Below are 19,510 nucleotides of genomic sequence, written 5' to 3' on the forward strand. Positions count from 1 at the left end.
GAGCTTGAAAGAAATATGAGTAAATACTAGAATTACCAAGATCATCGTCCATCTCATACCTAGATGGATCATCAACTCAGGGCTTGTCAGTATCAATGCGCATCCATGTTGCTGCCACTTGAGCCGTATATGCCAGAGCCGGTTGTGTAACCGCCGTTCAAATAAAGCTGAGAAGATGAATGGGAAAAAAAGAGAAGTGAGCCTGAAGAATATCAATTTTAGATGAAGGTTCCTTCCTTCCTGGGCCAACCAAAGCGGGCAGGCGTGTGACGGACGGGCCCTAGCCAATCACCGCCCGCGCACTCGCGCTCCACCAGCAAAGGCGAAACCGCGAGCGACACTTGCACCTCCAACCTTTTCTAGAGAACACGATATTATTGGCAATGCCATCATGACTAAGAAGCGCGGGCGAGAGGATCCTGGCGACTTGCTTTCTGCGAGACCAGTCTCGTTGCCGAAACGATCCCGGGCGGCTACAGAATCTGACTCGGAAATTGTGGCCGTCGATACTAATAATGACCACGAAAACGTCGAGGATGAGGACGACGATGACGACGACTATACTTCATCGTCAGGCTCTTCCTCATCCTTCAGCTCAGAAGCTGAAAGCGAAAACGCTGGTAGCGAAGAGGAAGAGGAGGATAATCGGGATATAGAAACAGACCTGAAACAGGCAGTAAAAGAGCCTGCCCCTGGGAGTAAACGCGAAGACATCACATACATTCGCGGCCACCCAAAGCCTAAAATCCACAATATCGACCGTCTCAAACATCCAGATCTTCTATCCAGAATCTCGACCTTCCTGCCGCAATTGCAGGCCGCTAATGTCGACCTTGAACGGCGGCTTGCGAGTGGCAATACGCAGACTCTAGTCATGGATGATGCGCCAGTGGGGGAAGGGGAGTATATCGAAATGGTAAGTTTAACTCTCGACCGCGGTTACTGTGCTGTTCTACTACGGAAAGATTCTAAATATAGCTGTTGCGCTAGAACTTGGGATTGGGTGTTTTGAAAGAGAAGAGGGATGGCGAGAGTGAAAGTCATAGTGCATCAGATAGCAACGATGAAGAGGACGACGAAGCTGACCATGTCATGGATCGGCTGATGGGGATCAAATCTCGGTCAAAAGAGGAGAATCCTGGTATTCAAGAAGTTGATGAAGGGTGATTTGCAATATTCGCTCAGAATTATCGAAAGATAAGCAACCGATTCAGGATCGCCTGCCTGCCCACTGACTCCCATGGAGATGCCAGTACAAGATTGATGCGCATTCCGTCAAATTCTTCTCCAAACCCAGTACCATACCTCCCTAGTACTGGATCGGCCTAATGTCAAAAATATACGCATACAACATGAACATGAGGAATTATTCTTATATTCTCAGATCATACATATATGGGCCAACCAAGTCAGCCATGCACACTCTCTTCATTGCCTCATATCAACGACTCAACCCCCTTTCATGAATCATATGTAATATAAACAACAAGACCAATCAGAACAAAAATGCTCTAAAACATTCCAACCAGCCCAAAAAATTAAAAAGGCTGCGAGGAAGAAAACTCTATGGAAGAGAATTCGGAAAGAAACGGGACGAAAGAATTACAATAAAATGCATGTAATAGATATAGTTGCAAGTTTATAATGTCTCGACATCAACATCAATTCAAGCTGCAGGTGAAATACAATCAGGCTGGTCTCTATTTTAAGAAACTTCCTTGATGCGGCAGGTCCAGCCTGCTTCTTGACTCAAAAGTGGCAAACTATGGGATTGTAAGTATAGTTAAAAGTAAACAGAAAGGAAGAAGACATACCTTGCACCCAAGCACCAGCCAAGTTCGTTGTCTTTGATCTTCTTGGCAATCTTCACCTCTCGAGAAAGTGGCATTTCATATCCAGTATGTAGAAGACCGAGCATAAAGTTGAGGTCTAAGCAAGACTCGGGACGACCTACGAGTTCGTCCATCGCGCCTTCAATGCCCTCGAAGATTTTCCAGTGGTCTCCACCAGCGCAAACAATCTCAGTCAGGCGCTGGAGTTCATGGAGCGTGAAGGAATCAGGCATTCCGAGTGGGCGCGTTCGATCATAGAAGTAAGAGAATATGTATACGTCTTCTTTGGCAAAAGTCTTTTCGAGAGATGGCTGGTGAACACCGTTGAAAGAGCACGGGGCCAGCTTGCAGTCAGCCTCTTTGTGGAGGATCTTTTCAGTCAGGCCACGGCATTGAGCAGGTGCAGACAATTCTTTGGGACCGGTCATGATGACTGAAAGCTCAGGGCTAAGGGGGTGGCCAGCAGGGAAAGTGAGGTTGACTTGTTGCTCCATACCAGGGCCGATGCAAGGGTGGGGAATAGGTTGTGTGGTCCAAGATAGATCCTTAGGGCTGAGAGCAAACTTGTTTTCAACAACAGCTTTGTGAATCGCATCACGGGCAGACATGAGACCATAGCCAAGGTGAGAATGTTGATACAGCTCAAACTCGCGTCCGCCGAAGTTTAACTGATACTTGTGGTCACCTTCAGCCAACTTCTCGGGCATGCCACCTGACACACTATCAAATGTCGGTTGGAACACAATTTGAGTCGATCCACCTCCCAAGTCAAAGATGGCAGCTGTAGGAGTCTGGTCAGGGCCACCGATTTTACCGAGAAGATAGTTGGTTGTGATCCAGGCATAGACACCTTCATCACTACCATCCATAATCTCCACACCACCGTTCTCTTTAGAAACGACGGGGAAAGGATAGACAGTTTCCAGGCGATGTCTGACGGCTTCCAAAATCTTTTCACTCATCTCAGGTCCCAGCAGTCGAAGACCGGCGGTGGCCTTCACTGCGACCGGGGTGCAAGACTTGTACTCATCAGGGACGGTTTGCATGGCGACATCCATCAATACATCAAGACTTTGTGCTGCTCCCTCGGCATCGGTCTTGTACGAGCTTAAACCCGAGCCGCCCTTCTTCTTTTCAGTCATCTTGAATACTTCATCTTCAAGTTCAGGAGTCGGACCGCAGTTGTTGAATCGGTAGACGTGGATACGAGAACCCGTACTACCGGCATCAATCATCAATACATACTGTCTCAACGGTTTCGATGGGTCGTAGGGCTTAGTGCATTTTGCGGAATCTGTGGACGCTGAAGGGTTTTGCTTGTCTGCTCAAGCCGGTCAGAATTTATAAATAGTGTCTCTCGCCGAAGTTCTTACCTGTGATAATGTTTGATACAGAGGGCCTCGACGGAACGAGATACAGGAGGAACAGAAACGCCGCAGCGATAATAACACCAGCCTTCACAAGCCGCGACCTTTGCGCCATTGCTGTTTTCTCGTGATACATTGGTGAGAGACCAAGGACAGGCGGGCTTTCAAACGTCGCCGTAACGGTGGAAGACCGTTTGCGCGAGTGCAACGACAAGATCGATTGCGAGGGGTGTAAGTTCTGGCCGCCAAATCCGGTTGACATGCGAGCACATGCACACGTCAAGTTGACTCGTGAGCGCCCGAGTCAAGATTGCCCGCCGTTTGGATGCGTATCAACAACAAATTCACAGAGGCGACATGTACACGTCGGCGGTGAGTGGGAAGTAGTGCAGAATGCGATGCCTGGCAGAATATAAACGAGAGAAAAGGGAAGCCGATGAAAAATACGGCAGGTTGCAGATGTCCCCGGGACGAAATTATTTATTGAAAGGGGCAAATTAATGTCGACTTGACCACTTGGAGGATCTGGTCTCGCCCGTCGTTTTAGGCGGTGGCGGCAAGGCAGTGGGTCTCCGAACACAACTTCGTCGTTAGTCCTCCCGCCGTTTTCAGCGCTGTCCTCCGTCTTTCTGTCGTGCACGAGACCTCAATTTGTTGTCATATTAAAACTCTCTCACAGCGACACAAACCAGAGTCAGAGTCAGAGGCCCTGGCTGCCTCCGATCTCCCTACCCTCATTCCCGATGAATTCACGGCCTGGTCGCAGCGCAGTCGATAAGCCATGAGGTACATTTACCTGCGGGGACTCCAATCCCTTCGCCAACGGCTTCTCTCTTCGAGTCATATATACCACGAATCCACACTGCCAATCTCACGAAGCCACCCTCTCTCCGTATGGGCTCCCCAATCTCGATTCTACTCGCGCGGAGTAGGTGGGTTCCCTAGTACTCCAGGCCAGGCTACAGGGCCTAAACCACAACGCTACTCTCGGCCAACGAATGAAGAGATAGAAGCGAACGTCATCCAGCTCGTAAACGAGAACGGGCAGCTGGAGCTGCCAACATTGAAAAACAATGTCCTCATCTCCCTGCGCCGGGATTCGCAAATTCTTGTTCAGCTAGACCCTGGGGGTGCTGGGCGGAACACCGTCTGCAAAGTCATGAACATCAAGGATCTGAGGGATCAAGAGAGGGCTAAAGAGAACACGGTGCGGTTAGCGAAACATGCGGCGAAGACATCGCATAAACAGATCGAATTGAATTGGTCAATTGATCCGCACGACCTCGCGCATCGCCTTAAAAAGCTTACGTCCTTTCTCGAGAAGGACAAAACAGTGGAAATTGTGTTGACGAGAAAGAAAGGTAAGCGCGCTGCTACTGCTCCGGAGATTCAGCAACTGCTGGACCACGTCCAGTCGACCGTCCAAGCAGCCAATGCTCACCAGGCCAAACCAATGGACGGAGAGCCTGGAAAGACACTCACAATCACTGTTGAGAAAAAGAACTAGAGGCACAATTGACGTCTTACGGGTCATTTATGCCTGGTGTACTATAGCTGTATCATAAAATCGACAATACCTATTTGGAGTCCCGCTCCTTGGCTGGGACACATTCTGCGCGTGACATGCTCGATCCTTTGTAGATATACCAGTGTAGTCTAAATTAATCTCAATCAAAACCATAGCATGAGCTGATCGTAGAACAAGCAGTTATAGTAGTATACACGCTTGTAAGTGCAATTGCCGCAACATGATTGGTCGGCAGCGGGCGTTGGTGACTAAGCTCCCCTAACAGGGTAAAATTTTTGGGGACTCGGAGCGAGCAGCAGTAAACATCTTCCTTTCCTGCGTGTGCTTTACGGTCGTTTTCTTTGTTCATTCATCCATTGCTTTTGCGTCAATCAGGATGGCTGGCATTTCCCGATCAGTCAATCTTCTGCTGAAGAGTAGCAGATCCTCCCTGCTGCGTCCTCGCGCCGTCAACCCCGTGCACCACGTTCTCTCCAGCGAGAGATTTGCTGCCCGTACCTTCGCGACGGCCTTTGAGCGCACAAAGCCTCACGTCAACGTTGGTATGTAGCCGATCGGATTTGGCGGGTTTGATTTTTCTCGATAGTTAATCAATTTCGCAGGTACAATTGGTCACGTCGATCATGGAAAGGTAGACACGCCCATCCACATGTCCTCTCCCTCTGCTAATGAATGTTTGTCTAGACTACTTTGACTGCTGCCATCACAAAGCGCCAGGCTTCTAAAGGCCTTGCCAACTTCCTCGAATACGGTGCTATCGATAAGGCTCCCGAAGAGCGAAAGCGTGGTATCACCATCTCGACCGCTCACATCGAGTACTCGACCGACAACCGTCACTATGCCCACGTCGACTGCCCTGGTCACGCCGATTACATTAAGAACATGATTACTGGTGCCGCCAACATGGATGGCGCTGTCGTTGTCGTGGCCGCTTCAGACGGTCAGATGTAAGTGTGGCCAATGATTTGAACAACGGCAGTGTACTGACGGTGGATTAGGCCCCAGACTCGTGAACATTTGCTGCTCGCTCGTCAAGTCGGTGTCCAGAAGATCGTCGTTTTCGTCAACAAGGTCGATGCTGTGGAGGACCCTGAAATGTTGGAGCTTGTTGAATTAGAAATGCGTGAGCTTTTGACTCAGTACGGATTCGAGGGTGAAGAGACCCCTATCATTTTCGGCTCTGCTCTGTGTGCCTTGGAAGGCCGGAAGCCTGAGATTGGTGAAACGAAGATTGACGAGCTTTTGGAAGCCGTTGACACCTGGATCCCCACCCCTCAGCGTGACCTTGATAAGCCTTTCTTGATGTCCGTGGAGGAAGTCTTCTCTATCTCTGGACGTGGTACTGTCGCTTCTGGCCGTGTCGAACGTGGTGTTCTCAACAAGGATTCCGAAGTTGAAATTGTTGGTTACTCAAAGACCCCCGTCAAAACCAAGGTCACCGATATCGAGACCTTCAAGAAGTCCTGCGACCAATCTCGTGCCGGAGACAACTCCGGTCTGCTTCTCCGTGGTATCAAGCGTGACGATGTTCGACGTGGAATGGTTATTGCTGCTCCCGGCAGCACTACGGCACATGACAACTTCTTGGTTTCCATGTACGTCTTGACCGAGGCTGAAGGTGGTCGTCGTACTGGTTTCGGAGCCAACTACCGTCCTCAGGCTTTCATCCGTACTGCTGGTAAGTTGGAAAATCAACCTTATCAAAACAAGTTACTAATAACGTCATCCAGATGAGGCCGCTACTCTTAGCTTCCCTGGTGACGATCAGTCCAAGATGGTCATGCCTGGCGACAACGTCGAGATGGTCTTGCAGACACACCGTCCCGTCGCTGCTGAAGCTGGCCAGCGCTTCAACATCCGTGAAGGTGGCCGCACCGTCGCCACTGGTCTGATCACCCGTGTTGTTGAAAACAAGAAGTAGGAACAAAACGATACTAACATTTTAATATAACGGGGCCACTTTCCAACGAAGTCCTGATTTTTGTATTTTAGAAAATTCTGACACAGCGCTGATATCTGACGGAACTGAGAATGTGAAGGGATACATTGGGACGGTGCACCAAGGAGGAGTTGGTTCTTTTTCTTTGCAAACCTGTATATTGTGTTCATTTCCTCAGATGTATTAAGTCCCTATTGACGTCCTACAACTCTCCACTACTACTCACCGAATAGCTGATTTATTCTTATCTATACTCGCTTGAAAATAATTCTTTTTGGTATGAAAAGCACGCATAGCAAAGAGACATGAGACCAGCTAGGGAATCCCCATTCTCAGTCAATTCCCCTCTATAAGTGAGATCCCAAATCAAATTAATAATAATTCACATATAACGAGAGAAAAAGAAAAGAAGAGCCAATGATTGAGCCCCCTTTAAACCTGGCCTAATCAACAGACTCCACGCTAGTACGTTTAAGTTGCTCCGGGTAAGCATCAGTAAGCTTAAACCATCGGGAACATCACCAGCCAAAGTTACATAAACATACACTTTTCTTTATCAAGAGAGCACGGTACAGACAGCGTCTCTTGGTATAATCAATCATTGAATCGTTATTTCTCTATTTGTACTAATTATCCTACAACAAATATCAATTATGTAAGTGTTCTAACCCCAATCCCCCACGAAAATGTTGTGGTTCTGGCTAATATTCAACGTAGCCTGTATTTTCAACGTGATGTCTAAGAAGGAATCATCGTCAACCAGATTCAAGTTCTTTTCTGGGGCTATAGGATCTGTATTCGATAAGTCTCGACGCAAGACTGCTGCTGGTGATGGTATGTATTTCACGTGTATTTGCGTCTCTATCGATAACCCTAATTCAACGATCTTTCTTTTTATACATATCTAACGACAAAGATATATCCCAAGAGTACAGCTAATTAATTTTCTACAGGTGGTGATGTCGAGTCTGGAAAAACAGACAAGGCGGCGTATACTCGCAGACGCGAACAAATCAGACGCGCACAGAGGTATAATAATAACAAACCAGATCCACCCAATAACTCAATCCATTGCATTCTATCTGACTGGGATATTAGAAAACACCGCGAGAGGAAAGAAGTGTACATGAAGTCTCTAGAGGACCGAATTCTCGACCTCCATGACGATGTGGCACTCAGGCAGGAATTCCAAGACGCGAGTATCGAAAACTCAATCTTGAAAGATATCTTGAAAACACACAACATCAACATCCCGACTCTATCTCCAGCATCTCAGCAGGGAAATACAGCTATCATGCAGGTATCCTTCGCTGGGACTCCGGAGGCTCCTGAAATGCTACACGCTCATATATCCCCGAAGAGCTCAGATTTGGTCAGTTAGGGGCAGGTGAACTGCAAAACGCGCTTTCACTTCCTCTAGGAACATCGGGAGAATCCCCTTCAGAAACTTTGGGGAAAACTCCTTCTGCGACCGCTGGATCACCAAAAGTCCACCCTCACGGACTAGATAGTATTCAAACAGGGATAGATTTTGTCTTACAGTACGTCCAGGCAACTCTTTTCATTTCTTTGGTTCTGCTTCCGGCTAATCTGTAACCCTCAGACTTGAAAAACCGTGTCTGGAGCACACCATGCTTCCCATTCAAGCGGGTGAATCACATGGTCACGCATTGACTTTACAAGCGTCACTTCTCTGTCATGCACCACATTTCGGTGCAGAAAGCTCATGGGCAGTACCGGCTGTTGAATTCGAAAAATTGTTCCAGCTATCAAAAAGACTGGATCTCGACGGAGAAATCACACCAGTGCAGGCGTGGAATTGCATCAAATCGCACGACCGTTTCCAGAATCTTACTCCCGCTAGCCTGGGAGCATTGCGGGATTCGATAGCTACGAAAATTAGTTGCTTCGGGTATGTTTCTTTTAAACTCTTTTTGCAATAAGTAGCTTGCTAATAATAACTCTAATAGTTTTGGTGCTGTCATCGAAGAGTTGGACCTCTCTGATATAATAGACGCGCATTTAGCAAAGTGAATATCGCAAGATTGAGCACCGCCACGTAAATGCCAAAAATAAAGTCTTTGGCTTCCTTTTGCAACCACATATACGGTCCAAGCCTGGGGAAAAGTCAAAAGTGTTTAGAACGACCTGTGACTAGATATCTCATCGAGCGCCTGTTTAGCACCGGAGAGAAGATAGGCTTGTCTTTGGCCATGAATTTAGCTTATAACCTCGACGAAGAAAATAAACTCGGAGACATATTAGGGAATAAAAATTAACTGACACTGAAAGGATATTATGCTTGTTATAGCTCTAATGAATATATAGCCCTATTATAGGCAGACACATATACCAGCTGGCATAAATAGTATTTAGACTAGCGTTGGAAAGGCCTTCTTCCTAAATACATGAAAAAAACAACTTGATTCCAAAACACCGAAAAGAAAATATCTAGCTAATTCCATGATACCATTCATATGTTTGATCCCATAATTTATCCCGTAGGGTGACAAAAGGTTGAATATAGCATGATCAAAATGGATGAGGTATAGGAGCCTTCCCCATATCAATACTAATAATATTTCAACTTTTTGTATGGCCTACAGGTGTTTCTCTAAAAAGCCTAAATTAATCTGACATAAATTGATGTAAATACAGATGAAAGACAGGTAGAAAATCTTAATACTATATTCAAACTTTTGTCATATTAGTGTAGGTCATCCTCAATAAGACGTATTTGAATGGTTATTCCAGAACGAGATAGCATTGGAAATACGCGTTATCATTGGTTGACGCGGTATTAAGGCAGTCAGTTGTAGTAATATGATGCATCCCCTTTCCGCGCCAACAACCTTAGAATTCCAAGTTGCTGGCACACATCATCAGCAATCATTCCTAGTCAATTGTTCATTAATACATAAAATAATGCAATCAGCCTCAGAGCCTCTTGATCAGGCTTTTGCCGCCGCCCCACGGTGGGTTTTGCACGATATCCTCAAAGAGCTGTTCAGAGAAGTCGGCCCAGCTCGTGAGATCATCACAAAGAAGCTCGTCATTACCGAGGATCAAGCTCAATGTGGAGAGAATAACTCATCAGGAGAAGGCGACACATCTGAGGATCTCGAAACATCTGATGATAGTGATGCGTCGAGTGAAGAACAAGAAGTCACGTCGGCAGCCCCAAAAACGAGTTCAAAAAGACTCCGACCACGCTACGCGTGGTGTATCAATTGTGAGAAAGATTTTGACACGACTGAAAATACTAAAAAGAGCTGTCGTTACCATCCTGGTAGGTTCGACGTAATCAACATATATACTCATAGCTAATGATGAAAAATTTCAGAGTACTGTGAGGCAGATTCAGATGAGTTTCCTGATCACGATGAAAGATGTCATGGACCAATGGATACGCCGGAAAATCGTGAAAATTTTCCTGACAGATTTGTCTTTGAATGTTGTGACAGGACCTTGGAGGAAGAACCTTGCAAAGTTGGTTGGCATGTAGAAGATACTGAGGGCCCGATCAAGCGTCGTAAGATCTAACGGTTTCGACCAGAGGACTCTGAGCGTTTTAGCGTTGCACATACTTGTTATATAGGTACACATCGAGATCATATAGGCCTATGCAGGCACTCTACCTAAGTAAGCCAATAAACTATCAGCATTTTATATGGTTCCGTCACCAGGTGTTAACTAGGGAGAGCTATGGTCAGTGCATTCATCCATCGATGAGCCGAAAATCTTCGCCGAAGTACGCTCTTTTGCTAAAATTAATCTAGTATGCTTGGTTGTGATAAACTTATTAACGTGTGACTAGTCCATTCGGTGTTTACGAACTACTTTCAGGATCAGTTTAACCTCGGCAAAACCTTCATGGGGCAGATCAAACAGACGGATGTTTGTCACTAGTAAATGCAAATCAAGGAACGACATTTTTTATTTGGCAATGGAGGCCTCGTCAAAACCTAAGAAAGGAAAGCTGATTTTACAACTATCCTCCTACCATACCTCCAATACAGCTTTCATGCATGCAGCAGCTGTAGCAGCGGCATAGTGCTGCCAATATTTATTCTTATGGCTGTCAGCATAATCACACACGCCTTTGATGACAAGCGACGGTAAATTATCCCAAATCCCCGAAGCCTCCATCTCATAAGCGATAATATTGTGCCGGGCCGCAGTTTCGTCGCGATGTTGCCCAGATTTCATTATCGTATCTCCAGAGCCAACGAAGCCAAAGTGGATTTTGGGTCTTGGAGGACAACCCTTCGATGCCTCGTGCAGCCGTTTGCGCGGGACCAGCAGCCTCTTCTGACATCCAAGCTGCTGGCAAGTGAGTGATCGTGCCTCTTCACACACTGGATTCATCCCGCCTTCACAGGCGCTACATAATCTGCATTCTGCTGGATCTTGATGCTTGTGTCGGTATGCGGATTGGAAGAGCTCGTCTTTGTCGGTGCCTGGGTACCTAGCCCTCTTCTGCCCAAGCTTATCCTGCAAGACTCTGAGATGTTGAGAAAGCTTCCTCTCAACGCGTTCTCGCCCTGGCTCTCCCTTCAGTTTAGCCAGCATCCCCCGAATTTTGGGACCAGGTCGTGCAACGATCTCCGGTCCCGATTTGCTCAAAAAGGCATCGGGAAATTGCCTCCCGTAGTCATATTGCACAATTCCATCACTAATCACAACATCACCAAGGATGAGATCGTACTTGCCATCCAAATGTGATGGAACTCCTCCGCAGACTCCAACTACAAGCGCAAGCTTTATCTCCGGATAGCTGGATCGTAGACTTGAAGCTGCCTGGGATGCAGCGCCTTTCCCCATACCAGCCATATGGACGAGAACGACATTATGGTGCAAGATTTTGCCCAGGGTGTACGTGTTGTCGTCGCCAACTGCTTTGCCGTAATCCTCGTCTTCTTCTCCCCAGATCTCCTTGAAAAGTTCGATGACAGCGTCCGCTTCTAAGGGCAACGCGCAAAAAATAGCGATGGTGAATTCGGAGCGATTAACTGGTCTAGAACGGGAGATATGTTCAGTCTGATGAGCTTTAGGGGGGATTTCCAACCTGGGGAGCTCCTGGATATCCCAATCATCTTTATATGCGTGATATAGCCCCCGAAGAGGCAGCACAACTTTCTCGTACAGAAGCGATTGTCTAGTTTCAAGATCCCTATCTGGTTTCGATGGATCAATCGGACCATTTCTAAATAGTTCGGCGTCGAGACAGTTGTTTACTACCGCTTGATAAGCATCTCCGATTGTGTTTACCGAGTTACTACAGTTTGCAGTGGTCCATGCCCACTCGTAATAGTCGTTGATGGTGGTTTCGTCCCACAGGTAATGGGGTCCTTCAGGTTTGAACGGCAGCTTGGCTGCAATCTCAATGAGAACAACCCCCAAAGCAAGGATACTAGGATACATATGAATCAGGTCGTCTGCGATGCAGTAATCCAGTAATTGATCCTTGCACTTGTGAAGTTTCGTGGTAAAATAAAGATGTGGTTGGATATGATTTCGATTACTGATCTTTTCCTTCATTATTTGAATATTCTCGTGTGTCCACGGTTTCGCCATCCAGTACGAATTATAGTACCGCCATACTGATCTGGCAATAATGTATGCTAGTGTTACCTTCGTCCTGTTGGAGAGGTGCACGGTCTGCTCCAACCATTCTGCAAGAGAAATACTCGCTTGGGGGAGAAAGTTTCGCGCGGTGGTCTCGCAGGCGGGGCCAGCGAGCTTCATCACATTGTTCTGGATATGGAAGTGGATTGGTGTGCTCTTCTCGCTTCCAATCAGCCTACAGAATTCTCCGAGTTGGACTTTTCGCAAACCGCTTGGTAAAGGCGACTTGCTCCGTGCCCTAAGCGATGGATTCGAGCTTTGGACCGCAAATGAGACTTGTTTCTTGTACGGAGATTCGTTTTGTCTACACATGCGTGAGAAACAGAAGGTTAGTCATCCTTACTGGCCCATTTGTAGAAATTCTATCCATACCTAGCAACCAATATTTTTGCCTCCTTCCACCGTATATGGCAGTTTGTTTCAAAATACAATGCGGGGCCTGAAACAAACAACATATCGAATAGAATATCAGCATTTTCTTGCTCATCATGCTCAGGATCCAGTCGCAGCCGCGCGGATTCCAAGTGTTGGGTACTACATGAGCAGGTCGAGTGCATTCGGAGTTGGGTATAAAGTGTATTGTTTACTCTCATGGTATATTTAGGATCCTCATTATAGAGACGTATCTCATCTTCAGGAAGGGCATCTAGGGAATCCGTTTCCTGCAAGCAATCCGCGATGAAATGTAGGAGGGAAGGATACTCAGGGCTCTGTCGGACGAATTGTAGCAGGTTGCGTCGAACATCGCTAATAAGTATCTTATCGGCGGTATTCGAGTCCTTGACCTCTAATATCCTCCGAAGCGCATTATACGGCGCATTCTCTCTAACATATTTCGTTTTCGGGGACTACGTAGTGAGTTGCTCGATTAGTAAGTTTTGTTGCATTTCCCGGCTGACCGTATAAATTGCTAAAATCGCCCACTTACAGAACAAGCTTTGTTAATGAGATGTGCAACGTTGACAAGATTAGAAATTGTCCCTGTCTGATTTGAAGGTGAAATTTGCTGAGTAAAGATGAAGAGTTCGCCGCCCAGCTGAGCGAATCTGTTATCCTGCGTTTCCAGGCCGAGACGTGTTAATTGGTTACTGATCCATGGAAAGACATCCCGACACATATCGATTATACCGTCCATTTTTTATGATAATCCTGTTTTATCCTCCTGGCGGCGATGGACTTCCTTTACAACACCACGAAGCGAAAGCGGAAAGCGAAGGCTGAGGTTCGTCGAGTCACGTGTGATGGCATCTCAGCCTTGCCTTAGGCACCGCGGGGTATATACATGGCCTCCAGCTAACAAAAGCGTGTTTACTCATGATGCCTAGGAATAATTCGAAAGTGTGGTGATAAGTCCCTCTACGTCGGCACCTTGTCGAGAGGACAACGCCCCCCATGTCAGAATCTTCTACGATCTTTGACGCTGCAACAGCGTGTCATCATGTCTTTAGGATGGCCAAAACAGCTCCAAGGCTAATGCAACAAGAATGGGCTGAGAATAGGCTCGCGGATTTCAATGTCTGGTCAGCTGGAGCTGGTGCCTTTGCCGAGGGGAAGACATCGTTGGACCATCGATTGGGCTCTAACCCAGAAGCGCACACTATCCTGATTAATCTCTTGTTGATGTTGAGAATTCTAGTACAGAAATTTATAGACGGAGGTATGGGTGTATACCGATCCAAATAGAACTCTCTTCAATATCTGACGCCCTCCTCAGACCACAAAATTAAGGATCCTGCCGTGGAGCTGTCTAGCGATGAATTGGCCAGAATGAAGGATGTTGAGGACAGTTTGAACCAACTCACAAGGCTTACAGTTGCGATCCGAAAAGCCGGGAACCGGCCTCGACTTCTAAAAGCGGACAGCTCATTTGACCCCCATAGTCCCCAGATTCGTTCCCTGCGCCGCCACCTTGAACTCCTTCTCCTGGTGCATCCTGGAGACAATGAAAGCTCAGATTCAAGCGCACGGCAGCTTGACCCAGCAAAACTGACCCCAATTCAACTACGGCTAATTGATGCCAACTTGAAACGGCGGAATCGCTTCCTATACGCCCAACAACATGCTCAGAAACTAGGACTCAACTCCGAGTACCCAAAGAACACAAGACGAGAGAGTCCACTGTTCGTAAAGCAGCAGTCGCGTTCGGGTGTTGACAAAACCACTTCCCTTTCGCAAAGGGAAAATACGCTTACAAAGGCTGATATACAAACTCAAAGCACAACAACTGCCACGCTGGTGGACGAGCCGATTGTGGTTCCGCCTAGCCAGTTTACCAATTCTGCAACGACAGTGATATCGGTAACAAGTTCTCGAGTCTCTTACCCAAAATCTCCACCTATTTATGATCATCATAATATTTTCAGGTGCCCTTGTTGCTGTCAGGCCCTCCCTGCTGCAGTGGGGCGAGGCAACCAATGGAAGTAAGTCCATCTTCCCAAAACAATGACTCTACCTGATTGTTGCGATTTACCGAACAGGAAGCACCTGATGAGGGATATTTTACCATACACATGTGTTATTGAGGACTGCCCAAGGACCGACACGTTCTATATAGATAAAGAGACCTGGTTAAGCCATATGAACAAAGGACATGGAGGCACGGACCAATGGGTATGCCATGCATGTTCCCAGAAAAATATCAATGCCACCTTTAGGGAATTGGCCAATTTTACTGCCCATCTTGAACACCAGCATAGCAATGGAATTAGGCTACAGCAGATACCTATGTTATGCTCGGCATGGAGGCGCAAAGTCCCTCTCGAAATCTCCGCTTGTCCACTTTGCTCTTTTGAGGGTGAAGATCAAAACGCTCTGCTTGACCACACCGCCGAGCATATTCACTCGTTTTCGCTGAGGTCGTTGCCATGGGCTCCGAGGGATAGCTTGGAAGAAGAAGACGATGAAGAAGAAAAAGAAGAAGCAAGGGTCTATTTCAAGCAACATTCATATTTTGACGTTGACAGCTGCCAGTCAGAGCGACCATTGAGTCCACCAGGAGTTTCATCCCTGGACACGGATCCGGGGGGCATTGGGAGCTCTGATTCCACAGAGGTTTCCAATTCTATGCAAGAGCAGCAAGAGCTAACGGAGCATCTTCTCAATCAAGTACCGCATGCTACATTAGGACAGGAAAGTATGAGCGATTGGCTAGAAATGCTGAGTAACGACCCAGAGAACCCGAATCCGTTACCACCGGGTTTCCGTACTATGTTGGATGAATTTGCCAACCCCCCCGAGGATACAGCCATGAATCGTCGAGCCCTCGGTGGCGAAGAGAACCCTCCAGGCAATAAACCTCCTGAAACACTGACCAGTTTTATGGGAAGAGGTTGCGGACATCGTCGTTGCTCAGGTTGCGATCAAGAAGTTAGAAAATTCGACAGTATTAGTACTATGTATTGGTATTGTTGTAATTGTCGGGATGGTCCGAATTCCCTGTGGATGGAAGCCTGTGTTTGAAAAAGAATAAGTTAACAACAGACCCAGTACTTACAAATAAAGACGACCATACATACCAACTAGGTTATTGATGAATACATGTAATAGATTTATCTAGTGGCTATGAATATAAATACATCAGCTTGAACTTTCTAGTGTACCGTAAAGGTCGATGTTTGGTCATTAGTATGATAGTTATCGAAGGCTGGTCTATTTTTACTTTTTAAATCATGAATTTCTCTTATATTGGACTAGTAAGATGTTTCTTAATCGTTCAAAAGGCAGATCAAAGTACCATCTCCAGATGGGGAGACATTTCCCTATATATATATGTATCATTATTATTTTTTATACTAATAATTACTCTCCTTATTTTCTACACTGATCAACCGTCGATAATCTGACAAGTACATACAAGAATACTTTCTATTGAATGAAGCCGAGCGGTCTCAAGAATCACATTTTCTTTAGCAATATATATCCTTTTAGTATCACCTTTTAAGATATAACACAGGTTAGATCTGTTTGGAATAGAGTGTCTAACAACCTGCAGTTTATTTAGCTTACGCTATCTGCAATAAAGTATTCTATATAGAAAGTCTCTGTGTGCTACATTTGCATTGGTATAATGTCACTTGTTTGGAAGTTGTTTCTTGCACTGTCTGGCACTTTTAGATTAGTAGTACTTTAAAATCATTCCCCCCCCCGTTTTTCTTTCTCGACTATGCCTTCCTTGTGATTAGACTTTTAAAGTTGTCACATCTAGCTCCTTCGAGTATAGCAGCTTGGAAAATATTATATTCTAAGTTTATTTTTCTTTAACTGTTCCACTGGCAATTCTCATTACTGTCACCTTTGTATTGCCTACAGACCTGTGAAATTTGTACCAAGATAAGACTTTGATTCTCTAGTTGAATTAGTTTATTGATCTTAACGTAAGGTATTACCACTTGCTGTAACTAGTTGGTCTGGCAGGCATCTGATCTCACTATGGAAAATATTAGGTACGGAAATAAGAATAGCAATTCAGGAGCTGAGTATATGTCCAAACAGTATAGCCTCAAACAGGGATTCGTACCATGCGTTTTGGTAGGGAATCTCACATTCGTGCGGTTGCTCGTTATTAGTTAATTAACTAGTTATTTTCATAAACGATTTTTTAACTAAAATAGTACTGAGGAGTCGCTGTCTATAGATTAATTGAAATAGTTTTATGTACATACATCTCATCCTTGCGTGTAGATATAGAACACAAGGACCTAACCCTAACTTAGGCAAAACCGTCGCTGATCGCAAAGCTCACATCGTCATTGAACGAATAGGTAGCGTCAAAATCATGGGGACCACCATTGCTTGCAAGATAGCCTACTGCATTGTAATGGCGCCAATATCGAGCAGGGTAGCTCCAGGATCGCATCGAAAAGTGACCGTCCCCATTGAGGCCGGACTGCGGGCAAAACGTGGCATCCTCACCAAACAACTGGCTGCCGTCATTCTGGTCAGCCTGGAGTTGGTAATTGTAATGGCGGATATAGCTGCCGGGGGTATCTTTCGATTCGAATGAGAAACAGTCGCTGTTGCCCAGGCCCGTATGAATAATCCAGCTGGCCTGCTGTTTAAGGTCGTCGCTGCTAGATGATGAAACAATCTGCGTGTTGACAGTAGAGCCGGTATGGGCGATATACCGGTTTGTGCAGCAGTCTGTTGTCGCGCGCAGGGAGATGGATGAACCAACAGAAAACTGTGAGAAGTTTCCAGTAACTAGAGACGTGGTATCATATCCAGCAGCAACAATGTTGGACTGCACTGCGTTCTCGGTGTCATCGGACGGATACCCAGTGGTCATAACGCCCTCGTAGAATGTTCCCTGGGCTCTATCGCTGTTGTCGCCACCAATTCCAAGAACAATAGCACCCTCTTTGCTCATGGGGTTGTAGCCTGGGCTTGGGCGCGTGCCGCTGTAATAGGTCGATAGCGAGCCCGATGTAGCATCTCCACCACGGATGGCCCATTGGTTGCTCTGACCCTTGACTATCGCAGTTATGAAGCGGGACGTGAGGCTGAGATTGTTTTCGTTTACATCACCGTTACCGCCAGAGAACAAGCCATTCTCGAGATCGGCCTGGACCCAGGGCCCGTTGCCAGAACCCTTGTTACCGCCGTTACCAAAATAGATGGCTTCCATACGGCCATTGCCAGTATCTCTGCTATCCGTCTCGGCGTTTCCGTAATCGAAACAGCATTTGTTGTTATAATGAGTGCCGTCAAAGACTGCGTACATGCCCTCGGGATCGTCACCTGTAGCGGTGCCGTTGGGATTGTTGTTGCGATAACCGGTATTGGGGGAAATAAAGACTCCATACGCCTTGGTGCCATTCAGAGTGACTGGCGCACCGATCGCGCTTGCTAGATAATCATAGCCATTGGTTTCCGGGCCGCTTGCAGCGCCTCCAGGCGGTGCCTGGGTGAGGTGGTTACCACTTCCAGACTGGTCATAGATTATGGTTATCAGACAGGTTGTGCCAGCGCAGAACGAGTCTTGAGCGGTGGCATTGGCAATGCCGTTGGATAGAGGCGTGATATCGGTTGTGGAACCGTCAGAGCCACGGGATATTTGATACAGCGCATCGGTATAGCTATCGTACAGGGCGCGAACAGTGCTATGTGCCGCAATGCAAGGCGTGCCACCAGATGAGTAGATGTCGCAGGGCCCATCAGCATTGACAGGCGAGCCTGCGAGAGCGAGGCCGAGCGCAAAGGCGCCAAGGCTTGGTCGTGAGAACATGTTGAATCAAGTAGACTCTTGGTAGAACAGACAAGCCTGTAGTGTTTGAACCAATTGGCCTTTGAAAAAGAAGACTACATTCATCGTGAATTGCAAGCAGAATACATGTCTTGTTATATAGTACATCACACTAGCATACTCTGGCTTGCTGATTGTTACATCGTAGTTAAGCCTCTCCAAATAGAGGATGGCCTCCCTGAGTAGGGTCGAGGCTGTTAGCCTTGCTGGGTGAGTGTTACTGTATAATCTGATGGCGTTTTGCCGGACTGTAAAAGGGCTTGTTAGAACGTATTTACATGTTGGGGGCTAGCCAGGGGCCTAATGTTTAAAAAAGCCTATCAAAGGTAAATTCAGCGGCACTCAGAATTTAGAGTTGTTGTAAACATGTATCAATTGGACCGAGATACTAGATTATGTATATCAGAGGTAGTTGATTTTCTAAAGAGTAAATCCCGCTATTCACCTAAGGGGTGTTTATATCAGTTTGGTACATGCTTCACGTAATATAATATATGTATGTGTTCCAGACGGACCCAATAATATTAAGCGGCTTCTGGCGCCTCGCTAATCTTTATGATCTTATTATAGTTTCGGGTACTACTCCGTAAGCCGACGATGACCACGTCTGGTTCTAAAGAGGTTAGTTGGCACGCTACAGCCCCAATAAGTCAACTACTAGTAATTAGTGATGACCAATAGGCTTATCACGCCCAGAGCTTCCTCTCCCAAAAAAGAAGGATGCAGCGCTGTATTCAAGGGTCTACCGGAACCTGAATGAAACCGATCCGCCAAGGTATTTTATACTAAACATGAGATAGTGTTCGATTGGCAGTCATGTGGTAAATTCAATAACTGCTAAGGATCCTCATATACAAAGACTTCATCTTGCCTTGACGCGGACTGTAGTGAGGTGGCAGCTTTTTCAACCCGAGTCCCTTCAACGCCCGGAATCTAGTAAGCAAGCGAATTTGATTGGCTAGAAAGCTTATATAT

The 19,510-nt window shown here is 46.5% G+C and overlaps 9 protein-coding genes across 9 annotated transcripts; 6 read left to right on the forward strand and 3 right to left on the reverse strand.

Annotated features, from left to right (window-relative positions):
* Positions 1-391: 391 nt before the first annotated feature.
* BGW36DRAFT_355452 (uncharacterized protein) lies at positions 392-1,167 on the forward strand (the record flags this gene model as incomplete). The annotated part of the gene is made up of 2 exons (XM_046213648.1): positions 392-916; positions 991-1,167. 2 exons carry the CDS (start codon positions 392-394, stop codon positions 1,165-1,167), a joined length of 702 nt encoding a protein of 233 aa, XP_046077091.1.
* Positions 1,168-1,705: 538 nt separating this feature from the next.
* Positions 1,706-3,461, reverse strand: BGW36DRAFT_423599 (nucleoside diphosphatase Gda1; the record flags this gene model as incomplete). The annotated part of the gene is made up of 3 exons (XM_046219853.1): positions 1,706-1,763; positions 1,815-3,153; positions 3,206-3,461. The coding sequence occupies 3 exons, from the start codon at positions 3,459-3,461 to the stop codon at positions 1,706-1,708; spliced, it is 1,653 nt and encodes a 550-aa protein (XP_046077092.1).
* Positions 3,462-3,792: 331 nt separating this feature from the next.
* On the forward strand, positions 3,793-4,881 carry BGW36DRAFT_370538 (uncharacterized protein). Its single transcript, XM_046215261.1, has one exon. The coding sequence runs from the start codon at positions 3,981-3,983 to the stop codon at positions 4,704-4,706; it is 726 nt and encodes a 241-aa protein (XP_046077093.1). The 5' UTR covers positions 3,793-3,980; the 3' UTR covers positions 4,707-4,881.
* A 222-nt stretch (positions 4,882-5,103) lies between these two features.
* BGW36DRAFT_287315 (putative translation elongation factor EF-Tu) lies at positions 5,104-6,648 on the forward strand (the record flags this gene model as incomplete). Its single annotated transcript, XM_046210495.1, has 5 exons — positions 5,104-5,269; positions 5,330-5,358; positions 5,412-5,674; positions 5,726-6,405; positions 6,458-6,648. The coding sequence occupies 5 exons, from the start codon at positions 5,104-5,106 to the stop codon at positions 6,646-6,648; spliced, it is 1,329 nt and encodes a 442-aa protein (XP_046077094.1).
* Positions 6,649-7,185: 537 nt separating this feature from the next.
* On the forward strand, positions 7,186-9,067 carry BGW36DRAFT_370541 (uncharacterized protein). Its single transcript, XM_046215262.1, has 6 exons — positions 7,186-7,321; positions 7,384-7,500; positions 7,620-7,966; positions 8,029-8,207; positions 8,270-8,578; positions 8,637-9,067. Exons 2-6 carry the CDS (start codon positions 7,401-7,403, stop codon positions 8,698-8,700), a joined length of 999 nt encoding a protein of 332 aa, XP_046077095.1. The 5' UTR covers positions 7,186-7,321; positions 7,384-7,400; the 3' UTR covers positions 8,701-9,067.
* A 457-nt stretch (positions 9,068-9,524) lies between these two features.
* Positions 9,525-10,339, forward strand: BGW36DRAFT_458210 (uncharacterized protein). Its single transcript, XM_046222001.1, has 2 exons — positions 9,525-9,955; positions 10,010-10,339. The coding sequence occupies exons 1-2, from the start codon at positions 9,592-9,594 to the stop codon at positions 10,207-10,209; spliced, it is 564 nt and encodes a 187-aa protein (XP_046077096.1). The 5' UTR covers positions 9,525-9,591; the 3' UTR covers positions 10,210-10,339.
* Positions 10,340-10,665: 326 nt separating this feature from the next.
* Positions 10,666-13,429, reverse strand: BGW36DRAFT_355458 (uncharacterized protein; the record flags this gene model as incomplete). The annotated part of the gene is made up of 3 exons (XM_046213649.1): positions 10,666-12,598; positions 12,667-13,142; positions 13,223-13,429. 3 exons carry the CDS (start codon positions 13,427-13,429, stop codon positions 10,666-10,668), a joined length of 2,616 nt encoding a protein of 871 aa, XP_046077097.1.
* A 245-nt stretch (positions 13,430-13,674) lies between these two features.
* Positions 13,675-15,753, forward strand: BGW36DRAFT_288147 (uncharacterized protein; the record flags this gene model as incomplete). The annotated part of the gene is given in 3 exon segments (XM_046210554.1): positions 13,675-13,959; positions 13,978-14,714; positions 14,787-15,753. Coding segments are annotated over 3 exon segments (1,989 nt in total), but the record flags the coding sequence as incomplete, so codon positions are not given.
* Positions 15,754-17,002: 1,249 nt separating this feature from the next.
* Positions 17,003-18,517, reverse strand: BGW36DRAFT_355460 (putative alpha-N-arabinofuranosidase precursor; the record flags this gene model as incomplete). The annotated part of the gene is made up of 1 exon (XM_046213650.1): positions 17,003-18,517. The coding sequence occupies one exon, from the start codon at positions 18,515-18,517 to the stop codon at positions 17,003-17,005; it is 1,515 nt and encodes a 504-aa protein (XP_046077099.1).
* Between the last annotated feature and the right edge of the window lie 993 nt (positions 18,518-19,510).

The sequence above is a fragment of the Talaromyces proteolyticus genome (assembly GCF_021365285.1).
Source record: "Talaromyces proteolyticus strain PMI_201 chromosome Unknown BGW36scaffold_2, whole genome shotgun sequence".
In the NCBI taxonomy this organism is placed as follows: domain Eukaryota; kingdom Fungi; phylum Ascomycota; class Eurotiomycetes; order Eurotiales; family Trichocomaceae; genus Talaromyces; species Talaromyces proteolyticus.